General features: G+C 42.8%; 1 protein-coding gene across 1 annotated transcript in view; it reads left to right on the top strand.

Moving 5' to 3' along the window:
• Nucleotides 1–17,359, top strand: part of LOC104527938 (adaptor related protein complex 2 subunit beta 1) — a 74,705-nt gene that overhangs the window by 3,481 nt on the left and 53,865 nt on the right. Inside the window, exons 3-5 of the mRNA XM_029085912.1 lie at nt 1–127; nt 1,853–2,098; nt 15,570–15,760. The exon at nt 1–127 is cut by the window's left edge and continues 12 nt beyond it. Coding sequence (XP_028941745.1) covers nt 1–127; nt 1,853–2,098; nt 15,570–15,760 — 564 coding nt within the window. The remainder of the gene's footprint in view (nt 128–1,852; nt 2,099–15,569; nt 15,761–17,359) is intronic.

Here is a 17,359-nt window from a genome sequence, read left to right as displayed (position 1 = left end):
TCCTGATGTTGTGAACTGCATGCAGACCGACAACTTGGAGTTGAAGAAGCTGGTCTACCTGTACCTGATGAACTACGCCAAAAGTCAGCCAGATATGGCCATTATGGCTGTCAACAGCTTTGTGAAGGTAACTTGTTCCCATGGCTCTTCAGGACATGGTTCAGCGCAGTGGCTGTCACATCTCCTTTATCTGTTAGCCTTTGTGGGCTGTTGTTTATCTCTGCTTTTGTACTTGAGTCTCTTGGCTTGGAGGTGCTTGTTGGGATGCTGAATCCATCAGGTCTGGGTTTTCTCTCTCACTTGCTGCTGCTCGTTATTGCAGAGGAAATGACTTAAACTCCCCTGTAAGTGGTTATGAGAGAGTCTGCTCCAGGAAAAGCTGCTTCTATAGTTTTACTAATCATAATTAAAGACCAACTTTTGATATTGGGAACAGAATTTATATTTTTTGTCTTCCTGCCTTTGTAGTATTTCTGTTACACAGATATCTAATTCTTGTTTGAATGTTTCAGCTGTACTTTGTCTGGAAAACCTTTATCTCTGATGAAACTGAAAGATGGTTCACTGGAAAAATAACCACCTGATTGCTCTATTGCATTCGATTCTGTTGTGAAGTTGCCTCTCCTTATCTAGGAAATGTTATTTCAGTCCCACATTATGTAAGTTAAAACCCAGTGCTTAGAGAAAGTTTGAGGCTCCTCCTAGAGCATTATAAAATCAGGGACACCAAGGAATCTGATTGTGTTTTAAGTTTCTTGTGAGATGCCTGACACTGAGGTGAGAGGACCGAGGCTGTGTGCAGATCTGCTCTTCTGGCCGGAGAAGCTGTCTCGACCTTCCTCTCTGGGAAGAATATTGTTGTCTGTCATATCTTTTAAGTGTAATTCTGTTAGAATGGACTAACAAACAAACATGATATTTTCCAGCTTTATGCTTTTCCATGTAAGGAAATGTCTGATGTCCCTTTTGGCAAGTTGAGGGACAAGTGTTAGTAAAGAGAAAGCGTTGACGCTAATCTACGCTAGCTCAGCACCTGACACGCAGTTCACAGTTCAAGGTGTTGAATGCACTGGTAAGAGATGTTACTTCTCTTGTATGCTTGAAGTGATGCATTCAGGTGTCTTTTCAGCTGTAGGAAATTTAAACAGTGAAAGTTAAATGTACCTTATGCTTTTGTAGGCCATTCTGCATCCATCCTTTTACAGGCTGACTTTGGAGGAGCATTGCTCAGAGATGTAGATGGATTGGATGTATGGCAAATCACATCAGCTTGAAGTATGAGGTGTTATAATCCCTTCTGTTTTTTTTTTCTCATCAGAAGAGCACCTCTACAGAAGAGCCTTTGCTTAGTGCTTCATATGTTGCAAACTTAAGGATGCTTATGTCTAGAACTGATGGCCTGTGAGAAATAGGCCTTGCATTGTGTTTAGTTGGTGACTTTTTCCATTATATTATCTTGCTCCTTTAAACCAGTAAGGCTGGAAACCAGCATTTTATGTTGTCTGAAAGTTACCTGTGGCTAGCTTTTGGGTGGGGAGAGCTGCCTCTCTAGCTTAGCTGTAGCTGCTAGATCATATTGAAAGAAGCTTTGTCTGGGAGAACCAAGGGACACAGAGATCACAATTTTACAAGCTATCATAGCCTGAAAGCATCTTGAGATGGTGTAGAATGTTTCTGTGAACCAGTAAGTTCTACCTCTTATCCCTGATCTGAAATAATTGCCTTTTTTTAGCATGTAATCAGAGATAATGCTTTTTGTTTGAAATAAGAACAGCCTGATCCTGGCTGCAGGGAAGATATCGGGGAGGATAGTCGTGCAGATTTGTTTAATGCATACGCTGTCCCCTTGCAGGACTGTGAAGACCCAAACCCTCTCATCCGTGCTCTGGCTGTCCGTACAATGGGATGCATCAGGGTGGACAAGATCACAGAGTATCTGTGTGAGCCTCTTCGCAAGTGTCTGAAGGATGAAGACCCTTATGTACGAAAGACTGCAGCTGTCTGTGTGGCGAAGCTGCATGACATCAATGCCCAGATGGTGGAGGACCAAGGATTTCTGGATTCTCTGCGTGACCTGATTGCAGACTCCAATCCCATGGTAACATATATGTCCTTCCAGTGCATTGCTTGTGTTTGTAATGGGCAGATAATCAGAAATGTGAAGGCTTTTTAATTGCAACTGATGCACTGTGATGAATGCTTTGGTTAGAGAACACTTGTTGCCTCAGAAAATAGGAAATACCTTCTATTCTTAGATCTGTTTGGGCTTTTCCCTGTTTTGCCTGTCTTGAGTGCTGCAGCAAAAGTTTAACTTTCTGGTCAGAAGAGCAAGAAATACTTGATGTTGCTATCTTGGTGACAGCTTGTAGCTATTGCTTTCCTGCAGGCTTTGGCTCCTCTTGAAGTAAGAGGTTGGATGAATGTGTTCACTAATGTCATTAAATCCACTGGCCTGTAATGAGTGGAGAAAAATCAATGCTTATGTTTTTAATAAAGTTAAATGAGTTGTCAGAGCAGAGGTGGAGATCAAGACCAAGAATTTCACAGGAGTAAATTACCTACTAAATCAGCATTTCATCACGGTTGATGAAAGGTCCATTTCCATGCCAGACATCTTCCACTATTATTTTGTAACTAAAAGGTGCTGGACAATGGATTGAAGTGCCCCACTGCATAATCCTTTCATTCAATATTTTTTACTGTGCTCTACCAGAATGCAGTGAGCATACAGATATCTTTGTAACTCCTAGCAGGGAAGAAAACTTCTGCAGCTCAGTTTAACTCAGTTTGAGGATGCAACTGCTACTTTTTTTTAGCTCTTCTAAAGCACAGATCTGATTTGACTCTGCTTAAAGCCATATTTTCATATTATTAGGGCAGGTCTAACAGCTCTTTCTGTGGTGCATTAATCAAACCATGTAAAGCAAACTGCTGACCTGTTATAGCTGTCTTTGGGCAGGTTTGGATAATTCAGGTGCAGGTGGTAAGATACTCGTCCCCTTTAGTAGGAGAGTGAAGGCTGCCAGTTGCTTTTCTCTCAGCTTTCTAGAGACAGTAAAACCAAAGGTGTCCAACTTCCACCAGCACAAGTCTGTCAGCACCAATGCCTATTGTCTCTGATATCTGGCTCTTTTACAAGCTGCCCTTTTTGTATGTCTTCCTGATGTATTTTTTTTTCAGTGCCAGGTTTCTGCATGAATATTGGTGACTACTTGAAGATGCTCTTTCTGTTCAGGCAATTTTGAAGCATAGAGGGGAAAAACGTCTTTTTAAATGTAATGTTGAGTGTGTGCATTGCAGCCTCTGAAAGTAGTTGATTGGGCTGCTTTAGTTCCACTTAAATTCTGGCCCCTGGCATTCACTAGCTCACAGGCAGCAATGGAGTATGCTTTGGAAAGGGTTATAACCTACTCTTCTTCTAGCCTTGGTTCCCACTCTAGTTTTCTTCTGCTGATTACAGCTACATGAATATGAGTTGAGGAGCTCAGGCTGAGAAGATGTAGTACTTCAGGAGAAATTAATAAGGTTTTGCTTGTTCTTTCTGCTCATCAATCTCTATGGAACTAACTGTTTTAATAAATGAACCATTGGCTGTTATGAAAGCACCAATATCTATTTCAAAAGCACATTAACTTAATACTGACTTAAATGAATGGAGAGAAGAGGAGAAATAACCAAAGGGCAGTGTATGCTCCATTTGCTAAATAAACTTCCAAAAGTAGCATAGAGATTCCTACTAAAACATCAGTACAATTAATGAGCTCCTTGATGGTAATGAGGGTGGGCTGGGACAGCAAAACCTTTGCAGCTGCTGCAACTGATTGCAGCTCTGCAGCTACTGAAACTGTGCAGGATCCCAGTACCTGACTCATGTTGTACTCACCTGCTCTTCCTGCAGCTGAGGATGCGCAGCAGGAAAATGCAATTTGGAGGAGTGATAGGGATGAAGAGGAGAGGCCTGTGGTGTGTTTTCAGATCTGCAGGCTTTGAGAGGGTCACGTGGCTGGTGTTCATTGTACTGTTTCCCAGGTTTTACTGTAGGCAGGGCATTATATTCTTGCTTTTCAAGGGTGCATGGAGAGACTTTTTATGAGGTTTGGGGCTCTTATAGCCGCTGATTTAATACAATATTTAATCCAGTTACAATTTTTAGTAGATACAGACATTCTTTCTAGTTAAGTTTATTGCTTTGCTCCCCTTTGAAACTCATGCCTTTGTGGTACAGTTTTTTCCTCAGAAGTACAGAAGCTCTCACTCCCAATTAAGGTTCATCTTCCTAGTCAAACCATCCAGCGCATTGCTGCTTTCTCCATGTGAAATTCCAGTGGGGGGTCCTGATGACCATGAGTTGTGTTTGCCAAATAAGTTATATTTGTGTGCAAGCTGCTATTTATTAAAGTATTTCTCCATGATCAGGTGGAATGCAGCCCTGCCTGGAAGCTATTTTTAAGTGAAATGTTATGTATCAGTATCTGTTATCAAAAGAAAGATTATGGAAAAGAGTGGTACAGATGGATCTATCCTCACAGCCTATTCCTCTGTAAATGGTGCATCTCAATCATTGCAACTTATTATCCAAACTCATTCATATTTATATTATTATAAATGTTTCTCCTCTTTTGATGACTTGTGGAAATAGGCAACATTAGACATTTAATGAAGCAGAATTTTTTTAGATGGGAAATCCACACTTGTTCTGTCTTCTGAGAAATGAGGATTTTGAGCTGGAGCTAAAAAATTCCTGTTGAAAAATAGTCTTCAAGAAGGGTTTTATTATGATTTTGTAATTGGTTGCCTCTAGCACATGAGCAAGCACTAACCATTCTAGCTGGGTGCTGGGTAGAGTAACAACTCCCATCTGTTGCTTGCTAATTGCCTTGTAATTCTGCAGAGATCGGCATGCGTGTTTCTATCGGCTCAAATCACTCTCATCATAATGATGTCTGACTAAGTTAGAGGTGACCTTCTCAGAAACATTTTGCTTTGCGGTTTTTCTTTTTTCATATTTTTGGGCTATCATAGAATCTTGCAAACAGATTGGGGATGCTCAGGGCACTGCTTTGAAGTCCTGTTGAGGTGCTGTAGGTGCACAGCCAATGTGCTTTTCCCCTTTATCTGGGCTTTTTGTTGTCAACATCTGGCCTTTGTTCAAATACAGTGATCTTTTGAACAGATACAGGATTGCACCCTTCCAGATGAGCTGGTTGTAGTTGTGATTGAAGGACTGACACTGAGTCTAGTAGTTCATTAGCTTTTTCTGAAAAAATCTCTGTGGTAGCTTTGCAGTTTCTCCTGGATGAATTAATTTAAACTTTTAATTGCATACATATATTGATAGGGATATATATGGCAAGTTACCAGATGGGTTGGTTGCTTACTACATTTCAGCTGAGTTATCTGGGATGTACCTTTTGCAGGCAATGGGCCAATAATGCATACAAGGGCATGGTTCAGTTACTGGCTGGTTACACTGCAGAAGTTTGATTGTGGATGGAGTCTTTAATCTAGTTTTACAGATGGGCCTTATTGTCCCTGGGGCTGCACTTTGTCACTTGGGATCCTATCAAAGAGTTTCTCTCTGTAGAGGGAACCCTCACTTCTTTCCAGAGCTGTCTTAAGGCAAACCCTTCCTCATTTTTGCTCTGCATTTACTTGCAGAAAGCTCAGCAGAGCTGAGATGAATATAAAGCTAGAGGAATATAAAGCTAGGGCTTGGCTGCTTTGGGCTGTCAGTGAGCTGCTGGACTTACTCAGTCTGAAGGACCTTTCTTGCTGGTAACTTTGGTGTAGTGCAACTCAAAAAGAGTGTTCTCCCATAATCCTCATGTTGTTCTAACAACATATGGTTTCAGTATGCCATCCCAGGATTTTTGTGTGCTCCTCAGAGGTGGGATGGCAGATTACTGTGGAACACTGTTCACACCCAGCAACAGCAGCAGGTAATAGTGGGGTGAGAGAGGCAGTTACACACTTACTGATGGCCAGAGGCTCTCTGAAATCTTGGACAAAGTTATTTGGTTGGTTGGTTGTTTTTTTTCCCCTGACACTGCCTTGTTCTGACATTTGTGAATTGGACCTATTGCCTAATTGCTCATCGTTGGAACAAGCACTGAGCCCTGGTGATGCAGAGCGAGACCACGAGATGGCAGCCACATAAAGCTGTTGATGGTTAAACACTTTATTTTGTAACTAATTCCCTCCTGGCTTTTATCACTGCACTGCACTTCCTGGATTTCTTCAGGAATGTAAATATTAGCAGAAAAACATAAGAGGAAATCCATCTTAAGCCTTGCTGGTCTTTTAATATCTGAATGGAACAACCTTTCTCTCCAAATACTTTAAATCCTTGACCTTCTAGGATAATTTTTAATCCATGGTTTTCTTGTCAATCTACCTGTCATCCACATGGATTGTTAGGTTGATGTCACCTTCTCACAGTTCTTTTCTAAGTGCTGTTGGGTTTTTAATTCCTTTTTGTAGCCTTTCTTATTGCTCATGATCTGCAATGTCGCTGTGATGTGCTGAATCAAAGCTTTCACAGGTGTGGCTGTTCTGTTCATGTGTTTTTGTGGGCTCTGTAGACATAGCACTTACGTGCTATCCAATAATATATCATGTTTTACACATCTACACATCACAGTTTATTGGGAGGAACACTGTTGTGAATCAATATGGAGTAAACTGAGATCACATAAGCTGGTTAGTAAATACACCAAGTGTGTGGAATATAATTAAACTCTTTTCTTGTGCCTGTTTTTTGGTTTTTTGTGCATTAGCATATAATAATGTGCACTAAGAAGGAAATCTGTTGAGCTCTGACAACTCGAGGTGGCAAGATCTAATCAGAATTCCCTCTGGCAATATTTAGTTGCCATAGTTCACAGACTAGACTACAAACGTATTGATATAGATCACAGCGCTTTCTTGTCTCTCCTGCTATAACTGTGAGTCATGTAGGTTCCTTCTTTGCCAGCCAGAACTTCAGGGTGTGTGTTTGGGCTTCCTGGATGACCTTATGGATGAAGAAGGTCATCATGTTGTTCTTTTTCCTACTAGCTGGCAAGCAGTATGTCTTTCTGAGACAGCACCCTGAAGTATGAGCCTGTTCAGGAACATAAGTGGCTTTTGCCTCCTGGGCTGTCCTCTGCTGCATGCTTTGCAGGAATTTTATCCTTCTTTGTATAATAAAGCTGAGAAATGAGCCCCTTGCTGAGAAGCTGTTGGTTTCTCAGTCCCAAAAGAACTTTGTGGGAGGCAGTCTGAGATGTGGGACTTCTCTTATACAACAGGGAGTGGAACACCACCTTCTTCATGGGCACAGGAAAGCACTTGTTTCTCATGGAGAAACGTGGACTTCTCACAGCCGTGGTTTTTTCCCTCTGCAGCTGATGTTTTATCTAGTACAAGGGGTGAATGACCACTGCTGGATGTCAGTTCATGATTCCTGCTCCTGAAGGCTCTAAGGACTTAAAAATTCCCATCCTAGTATGGAGCTGAATATTGCTGGGAGCTGTGGGCTATGCCTCTGCAGCATGTTGGGGGCTGCCTCCAAGGTACCCTGGCTGCCTCACCAGCCATAAAATGTTGTTGTTCTTTTCATTCCAGGTGCTGCAGAACGAAGGCTCTGTCTTGAAGTCCCCCAACCATGTCTGTGTTTGGTCCTGTGTGTGCTTTGGGTTTTTTTAATATGTTTGTGCTGCGGGTGGAGGTGGTATTTCCTTCTGTGAGACACCTGATGGCATTTGTAGGCCTCAGTAGGTGGAATTTATTTACCTGGTGTTGGATACCTTACAGTGAATGAGACCGTTGCTTGGGGTAGCTTCACTTTGAGACTCTTTATAGGGTATTCTTGCTGTTTACATGAGGCTGCCCAGGAGGGACAGCAACACTTTTTGCAAAGTAAGCAGACAGCAGTAGCAAGCTGGAAATTAAATAGGTAGAGGTTGCAGAGGAAACTGTATAAACCAGTGGCTGTGCTAATGTACATGGTGGGATGCTTGAAAGAGGCCATGTGGGAGATTACCAGGGGAGTTCAGAAGGCAGCTGGTGTGTCTGTGTTGCAGCAGTCAGGCTGTAGAGATTTAAACTGGGGGAGAAGGGAGAGCTGGCATCTGTGGTGGATGGTATGGCTTCTGGTTAGCCACTCTGCCTCTGCTTGTGGAAACCCAGTTGAGGCTTTGGGTTGAGCTTCTGCAACTGCTTCTCCAGAGGAAGGCTGGAGTCTGACTTGCTGAATAGCTAGTTTTTCTCCAGTCATCCTAAACAGGTCTGAGGGCATTTCAAGCTGTATGTGGGACCTGATTTTTTTGTTGTTGTTTGGTTTTGGTAGGCTTGTGGATAAGGGATCTTGAATACTTTCTGCAGAAGCCATGCTTTTCCATGGCTTTTGAATACTAGCACTCTGGCAGAGAGATGTAACGAGTTTGTATGATAATGTGTGAATTTCCATGACTCCACAGAGTCTGTCCTCCCAGACCTCACATTTATAAAGCTTAACTGACAAATTAATCCATCAGAGACCCGTCTCCTTCCAATTACTGCCACCAGTATGTGTCTAATTTCCAAAGTGTTAGTCTTGCTGAATAGATCATTCGAGGATCTCTAATAATCAATCAAAGTGCTGCGGAATTTTGTTGACATGTGTCTAGATGTTACATTTTCAATCAGAACAGACACTTCTAACTATTGACAAGCACCATTTGTCACAAAACACTGTGGCTATGATGTTTTGTAACTCTGCACCCCCATTTTTCAGGACTGCAAGAGGTTTTTGTTGATGCTTAGCTGGTGCCTCTCTTCTATAGCTGCTTGGATGAGAGAGCCCAGTTTGCCACTGGATGGTGCCAGTGAGAACCTCTGCAAGGAAAATTGCAAAGGGCCTTGCAAAAAACCTGCAAAAGAAACCTTCCTGGTGTGTTATAGGTGCCTGATCCAGGCTGGGATCAGACCACGGTGCTTTCTGGAAGAAGCATAGGGGGTTGCAGACCCTTGGTGGCTTCCTATAGAGCTTATTTTCCTGCACTGAGGGGCTCAGCTGTACCAAGGAGAAACCCTTTGTGTTGGAGCCATCCCTGAACTGCTTCTTGCCCATCTACCACAAGAGATTCATCTGTTGGGGGAGGTATGGTTTCCTGTCTTAAAACTAACACATTCTGATTTTGCAGACATGAAGAGCAGGAGTGGTGTTTTAATCTGCCACGAAGTGGCATTTTTCTGCAGTGCACAGTAGGAACAGGGAAGTGCAAAAACCAGTTAGGGCAAGCACACTGTGGGAGGCATAACACTTTGACTTCCCTTCCATTGCCACCTCCACAAAAATTCATCCCACTTGCAAAAAGCAAGCAGGAGGTCTTCCCCACCCAGGCAATTTTCGGGACGTGGTCAGGCACTGATCACATATCCAGCAGTGTGTTTCCAGACTTTTAGGTGCTAAAGTACAACCTCCTGCAATGGAATTAGTGGAAGATGAATGATTTACCCAGAGCCCTGGAAATCTGTCACAATTAAGGCTGAACAGGTAAGCTGTTACTTTCCAAGATTCTTCATAGACTGGGGATGTGTTAGTCTCACAGGGTTTTAATTTAAAGCCGTCCACGTGACATGCATTAACGGTGGGAGAGGTTCATATAGGTTCTCTAACTTACCTGCTTGGGCCGTTTTAATAGTTCATAGACCATTTCTAGGGAAGCAAAGTAAAAGGGGGCTTGTAGATGAAAGATATAATTAACATGAACAGCAGTAGGAGTTGTGTACTCTGGAGAGAGAGCTTGGAAGTGTTGGTGCTTGTTAGGAACCTTTCAGGCACACAGCATCGTCTGTGGCTGTGAAAGTGAGTGGCCCTGTGAAATATACATCCATGTGGATGTCCTGATATCCCATCTGGGAGTCTGTGCTTAATGACATGAACGTACCATGCATGCTCAGCGTGCTCTTCGAAAATGTCAGCACCTTTCTGTGCTTGAAAACATCACGTGGTGCCTGGCTCTCTTGAGGGTAGGAGCCTCCAGCTATGTGGGTAAGGCTGCCTTTCCTCAGCATCTTTTCAGAGCTTCTCAATTTTTCTTCCTTTTCTTCATTTTCTCCTCATTTTAATAAGATGGTGAGCCAGAGGTTCCTGTTTTAAGCAGCAGAACATTGTATTTCATTAACTCCATTACACACTTGGTTTAATTTCCAATTAGCCTGGGATGCTAGCAAAATAATCTGATTGCTTCAACTGTTTGCTGTTCTAGATCTGCCTACCTTCCCTCCTGTCCCCCTGCCCCCTGCAAAGCTTTTCCGTGTGGGCTGATAGGCAGACACTCAGGTTTTCACCCACCCCCTTTCCTCCCTTGTTAATATATTTTATACCATTTGCTCTGAGCTAAAGGTTTGAGCTGCCAGAAGGAATAACTGGCAAATCAATGTTCCTACCTCTGCAGCTCTCAGTGAGGTCGGATTTGGTCTCTCTGGCTGCAGAGGGGGTTTGTATGTAGGTGGGTTTAAAAATGTTGGGTTCTTGTTAAATCTGTAATGTAATTTTAAGTGCAAGGTTGGTTTATTTTTATTTTTTTTTTAAATAAAAGTGAGATGTAGTTATCCTCATCCTAATGACACTTCTCTGAGAGTCTAAATTTGTTGGGAAATTCCAGCCAAAAAGCAGGTTTATTGTAATTTGGCTCAACTGTGCTTGTAACAGGGTGTTGCTGCGACTGTATCTGAATAATGTTGACGTGTACCCAGTGTGAACTGATTTAAATCAGCAAGCCAGGGACTACTTCTTCTTCTTCTTCTTCTTATTATTATTATTATTAAATCTTCAATCTGCTCTGCATTTTTACTTTCTAGGTAGGGTTTTGGGTTTTTGGTTTTTTGGGGGGTTTTTTTTGGACTGATTCTTGTTGGTTGGTAGCTGTTGGTTTAAAGACTGTATTCTTAATTGCAAGTCAAGTGAGACATTTTGCCATGGAGTTAACTTACAAGTTTAAGCTTTTAAAAGCTTTGCCTGTTCATTAATTGGTTTGGCTCACGTATCTGTGGCTAGTGGGTTGATTTCAGGTTTTTTAATTATTTTTGGGGACTAAAGACTATACTAGATATTAGTTTCTTGTCGGTCTAGCCTCCTTCTTCCAATCTGTGAAATAAGTTATCCAGCTCCCTGTTGGTTTCTCATCAAAATGAACTTGTTGCATGTTTTGAAAAGCAGATACACTCTGTTTGCTAAAGAAGCTTATGGCTTTTTTTCCTCAGCCAAGGAATGGCATTGGCTGTGAAACTTCTCTAATTCCATGTGGACTTTGTCCTATACCACTTATACCACTTGTAAGGCTTTAGCTTTACTTCTCACATGTCCCCCAGTAGTACATAATCATTGCTATTTATTTTCAAGGTAAAAAAAGAAAAAACAACTGTTACATAGCTTGTTTTATCACCTTGTACGTTGTACTTGCTACTCAGTGCAGCTGGACTTCACTTATCTTGTGTTGCTCTGTTAAGGAAGAACTGTCAACTGAGTTCAAGACTTAAGGTTCAGCTTTGATGTTGTAGATTTTCTTTGGCCAAAATCTCTTTCTAAATATTTCCAATGACACTTATGTGACTCCCAAAGTATATACCAGGTGATGTAATACATGAATTGGTGTTGACTGGTTCTTAATGGACTTTTTTTCCATACATGAGTGGTAACTGCTGGTATTCCAAACTGAGGACCACGCTTCAATCTTTGTTTATGTGTGAGAGCTGTCAGCAAATTAGGAGTCATGTGCTGGAATGAAACCATGCAGTGCTGGCTTGTATTGCTCTATGTTCCTGCCTGGTAGTGGAGCCAATGGCAGTGCCAATGAAGAGAGGTGAGCGTGCGTGCTTGAACCAGTGTTTATGTTGGACTGGTTCCTGAAATCTGTTTTCATTTCAACTGTGCTGCGGCTCTGTAAAAAAGCCTTGAAGATGCTAATTATTTTTGTTGGCATACCATAACATATCAATATGTTCAGTGCAAATCGCCAGCAAGTGCTTTTTTTTTTTGTTGTTGTTAATAAATGTTGTTTAAAGTTTTAAGGTATTCCCCTTCCCTTATCCCCTTTTGCTTCATTTATTTTCTTGTCACCAAGTTGACAGCAGTGCTGTTCTGCTCAGGTGGAAGGTGAGGACCAGCTGTGATTGTGCACTATGAGATTGTATATTCCATCCTGTCTGGCAGAACTGAGCTACCACCAAATGTTTCACAGCCCCTCCCAGTCCTTTTTTCGTGAGGAACACCCAAGGAGACCACAACCCATATTCCGAAGTGCATTTTGCCATCTGACACTCTCTCATGAATGCTTTTGATGGAAATCTGACAACTAGTGCCTTGCCATGTAGTGTCCCTTCCTCAGCTTTGATTTGGACACTTTATCCTGCTGTGCTGTTTCCTGAAAAGAGCCCCAAAAGATGCTAAAAGCAAGACCTTGTTCACAGTCAGGTCTCTGGGTTGCAGCTACTCTGTACCAGGCAGCCCATGGTAACAGCATTTCTGTGCATCCTTCGCCTGTGGCAAACTCTAAGTCATAGGCTTAACTTGCTCTGCAAGGAAGGAAACTTAAGCACAGCTGCTTTGACTTGTACTTGCCGCAGGGTTTAGGATATCCACACAGCCCAATTACTGCAGTGAAGGCAGTGCCTGGCAGTGTGAGTGCCTTTGCCAAAGCTCAGCCCTATTCCTCTGCACAGCTGACAGGTACCTTTCTGTGATGCTTTGCTTCTCTTGCTAGTTTATTACTTCAAATATTTTTTTTCTGAAGTCCTCATTTCATTTTTAAGTGCTTTTTCATTGTGGCTTTGAACTTTTCAGTTGCTTTTATGATTTGTCTTCACTTGTAAACTTTGTTTTGGGTTTGGGAGGGGTGGGAGGGGGCACATTGTGAGAGTGACAGCTCCCCTGGCTCCAAGGCATACCTCCTGCCCTAGGCCAGGCTGAGCCAATTAGCAATAGAAAAACACCTCTGTGAATCCGTATTTGTGAGGGGAAGGACTGTCTTGGAAAGAAGAAGGTGGGGAGAACCTGGAGGAGAGGTCATTGACCTAAACAAAAGACCATCAGCTTAAACAAAGGGAGAGCTTTGTTTCCAAGAGGGAGGAGGAAAAGGGGAAGGACAGAACCTCAGATGCCCAGTTCAACCCTATGGAATAGGAGAAGGCAAAGGAGGTCCCTGCAGCCCATGGAAGTTCAGTGGTGGAGCAGATACCCACATGTAGACCATGGAGGACTCCATGCTGAAGCAGGAAAGAGGAGCCTGAGGGCAAGTGTGACTGAGTTGAGACCCCGAGAGTCACTCGATGCCAGAGTGGGGGTGGTGAGGAGGTGTGCTGGAGGCCCATCTGCAGCACATGGTGTCCCCATGCCGGAGCTGGGAGCTGAGCCCGAAGAGGTCCATGACTCTGTGGGAAGCTTGCTCTGGAACATCTTGTTCCTGGACTTTGATGCTGGGAAGTTCAGCAATGGTGAACTGACTGCAACCCCCATTCCCTGTCCCCTCTGCTGCTGGTAGGGGAAGATAGAGAAATGGGGAGCAAAGTGATTTGAGCCTGAGAAGAAGGGAGGGGTGGGGGAAGGTGTTGTAAGATGTGGTTGTTATGTCTCACTGTGCTACTCAGATGAATGGCAATGACTTAAATTGATTTTTCTTCCCCAAGTTGAGTCTGTTTTGCCTGTGATCATCACTGGTGAGTGAGCTGTCCCTGTTCTCATCCTAATCTGTGCCCCTTTGTTGTGATTGCCATCCCATCTCCCTGGGTGGGGGGGGACAGTGCAGGACCACATGGTCTACCTGTGGTTAAACCACCACACTTCCAAAATATAGCAAAATTAAAACAATCTTTTACTTCAGTTTTATGCTGCGCCACATTAACCATTCAGGAATTAGGCAAATTAAATAATGGGAAGAATAAGCAGCATCTCTTAATAAGTTCCTCATTAAAACAGTACAAGACAGCAGTGCTGATTGCTAATGATTTTGGTGACAGAAGGCTCATTCAACTAATGAAATTCATAAAATCTTGGATCCAAATCCTATCTCTGACCTCTAGGTGTGAAATGCAGAACAATCAACATTACTGTGCTTGTGCGATGACTTTGGAATATATTGCTTTAATGACAAGCAGTGATGGGAACAATGCAGAGGATTTTCTGGTTGTGCTGTTCTTGTTTTCGGTGTACTGCATCAAAAGCATCTTTATTCATCCAAAGAATCAGACAATTTTAGATAAGATGTTTCTTTGCTTTAATACCGTAGAAAATAATACTATAAATCTTCATTTTAGGCATTATGAATTGTGAGTTGGGCTGGATGTGATCTGCATTGTAAAATATCCTGAAAATGGTTTTGCATAGAGTGTATCAGTTTTGTGTGTCAATCTCGAGCTTAAATCCCGTTTTTAGTTAGTTAAAAAAGACTTTTGTCTCATCTGTAAATTTTCTATTTTTGTCTGTATATTCTGCAACTCTTCTATTTTAAAAACCTTCACATGGCATCTGTTAAAATAGCTTCTGAATCTGAGTATGGAACTAAGAAGTTTGTGTTGCACTCTCACTTCTTGCATTTGTCAGGCTGGACCCTGGACCTTCTCTCTGTGCTTCCTTTCATCCATGCTTGGGTTAGGGAACATCTTAGATCGTCTTAAATATTTTCAGTGATGAGTTGTGCTGGAGTACTTGCTTTAATGGGATGATGTAAAGTACCTACTAGACAAAGGGATGCTATGGAATTTGGAATGCTATGTTATTTGGAATTTAAATATGTGTTATTAAAAAATTAGCAGGAGTTGCCCATTTTAGGGAAATGGTGTCATTGAAAGCAAACTGGGTGACAGAGCTGAAGGCTGCCTGCCACTCAACATGGTTCTTCTCATTTCTCTGACCACGTTAAGCAATGTGCCGCTGGACTGCCAAAGAGAATTAGGCAAGAGGCATCCATTCCTGAATGAGTTGGGCAATTAGAGGTTTTGAGACCTTGACTATATCTGTTGAGCGTCTCCTGGAAGTAGGGGGAGATGATGCCTACTTGAAGCATTCCAGGGTGGAAGTCTAGAGCCTGCAGGAAGGTGAGATGTTCTTGTTCCATATGGACACTCTCTGATGCCATCTCTAGCTGCCTCTAGAGTAAAGTCTCTTGCGAGGTTGTGGTCCCAGGTCCCTATTCTGTCCAGAGGTGACTTTAACTTTTGTTTATCTTCAACAAAAATACTTTCAAGTTGTAATTTCTCTAGCAAAACGCTCTTTGCACCCATGCTGGCTTTTCATGTTTCCTGTGTGTGACAGCAGCCCCTCCTGCTGTGCTGCTATTCTTTCACTTCCTCCCCAAAAGACTCTTCAAATTTTGGCAAAGAGCAAGGTTACAGTCAAGCTTTGGGCTCTCCAGGTTATTTGTGAGTTTGTGCTGTGTCCCTGGAGGCTGGAATGACTGATGTGGTGGCTGCTGCTGAGCAGCTGATAATACACACCAGGATCTCTGTGTTTGTTTCCCATGTGTAACCCACACTAAGCCCAAGTTAATCCTTGCCAAACCACTGATGGCATGCTAGCAAAGAACACATCTTCTTGTCTCTTCTCCCAGGTGGTAGCAAACGCCGTGGCTGCCTTGTCGGAAATCAGTGAATCGCATCCCAACAGTAACCTGCTGGATTTGAACCCTCAGAACATTAACAAGCTGCTGACAGCTTTAAATGAGTGCACGGAGTGGGGCCAGATCTTCATCCTGGACTGTCTGTCCAACTACAACCCCAAGGATGATCGCGAAGCTCAGAGGTATGCTTGTTCCTGCTCTTTGCATGGACCATTTGAGGTTGAACTGGCAGTGTTACAGCTCTGAAAAGGGCCTGTGCAGGAGGGGTCTCTGTTCAGGTATGCAACAGCATAAATAAGACTTGAAGTAAAAGAGGTTTGAAAGGGAGGCAACTTTTGGTAGTTTGGGCTGGTGCTGAAAACCTGCCCCTTCCTTTGCAGAACCGCTTTCTCTGTTTATCATTAGCTTTTTTGTTAATTTTTTTTTCCATTTAAAAGGCTGGTTCTTTTGGGAACTGGCACTGCTGAGAAAGGGATCAGCCCAAGACCAAACCTCTGACAATGGCTGACCAATCTGGAAGCACCGTTTGGAGGATTTTCTGGTTTAAAGCAGAGCTTTCAAATCTGGTTTTTCTACTTTTGAGAGGCTAGAAGCCCTTACAGGTTTGGGGGCTTCTGAAGTATGGCAGGTCTGAGACTGGAATATTTTTTCTAACTAAAAACTAGTCTACGATGTGATAGAACTGAAAATAAAGGTAAGAAATTATTTTTCTTATCACTCCAAATTCACCCCTGTGCTTTTACCTTTATCTGCACTGACTAAACCTAAATACAAAGACTTTAGGGTTTAGGTAGTGGAGTGTTAATTTGTGCACTTCAATCCGCCTTCTCATCTGTGTCCAGAATCACAAAAAGTCAGATTCTGTACCCAAGAGAACAAGAAAAGTTACAGTAAGGAAAATTACTTGGAACAGGGGAATTCTCAGACTTATTATTTTATTTCATATAGATGATGTCAGGGGTGAAGGGGGAGGAAGGGGCACAACCCACATGCGAAACCATGGGCAGGCCTTTTTGGATTTATTGGGTTTCTCAGTCACTCTTTTTTGAGGCACAACAGATAATCTCCTTTTTTAAAAAACTTGCCAGTAGTCTTGCTGATTTCCCCCCCCCCTACTTCCATCTCCCTACTGCTCTGTTTCTGTGCCAGAAGCAGCTGTTAATGAGCGCTAGAAGCCTGCAGAGATCTCCAGGGTGTCAAGCCAGTATTAACCTAGCTTTGACAGAAAGGGACCACTAGTTTGAACAACTGTGAACATGTCCCAGTTCCTCATCCATAATTCCTCTGAAGAGTGGTGTATAAAACTGGAAGGGCAGTAACTACTTTCACTCCTCTGTGTGGAGTTTAACTCTCGGAGCCTGCCTTATTTCAGATAGAAGAATGGCAGCACCTGGTTTTATATAGTGTTCTCCTTTACAGCAAGGCTGATTTCATTACCCTTGTGCATGGAGAAACTGAGGCACGGAGAGATGAAGTGGCTTTGGCATTCCAGGTGACCTTGTGCAGCAGCTGGGGACTGCCCCCACCTCTGACTTCTAGACTCCTCTGTTCTTCACTTAAATATGCCGCTTCCTTTCCAGAGTGACTGAAAGCAAATCTTTCAGGGAAAGAAACTATGATGCACAGATGGGAATAGGATTGTTCTGGGTTAGCAATATGCAGGAGGGGGTGGGAAGAAACTTGGCAGATGCTGTAAGATAGACCATATGAACCCAAACTTCCTTTCTGCTCGGATACGTTGTTTAGGATGCTGTTGATTATAGGATCCACTGAGGCAAGAG

This window comes from Antrostomus carolinensis, unplaced genomic scaffold, assembly GCF_000700745.2.
Source record: "Antrostomus carolinensis isolate BGI_N321 unplaced genomic scaffold, ASM70074v2 scaffold26397, whole genome shotgun sequence".
Classification (NCBI taxonomy): Eukaryota; Metazoa; Chordata; class Aves; order Caprimulgiformes; family Caprimulgidae; genus Antrostomus; species Antrostomus carolinensis.
This window is presented reverse-complemented; position numbering and strand designations above follow the sequence as displayed.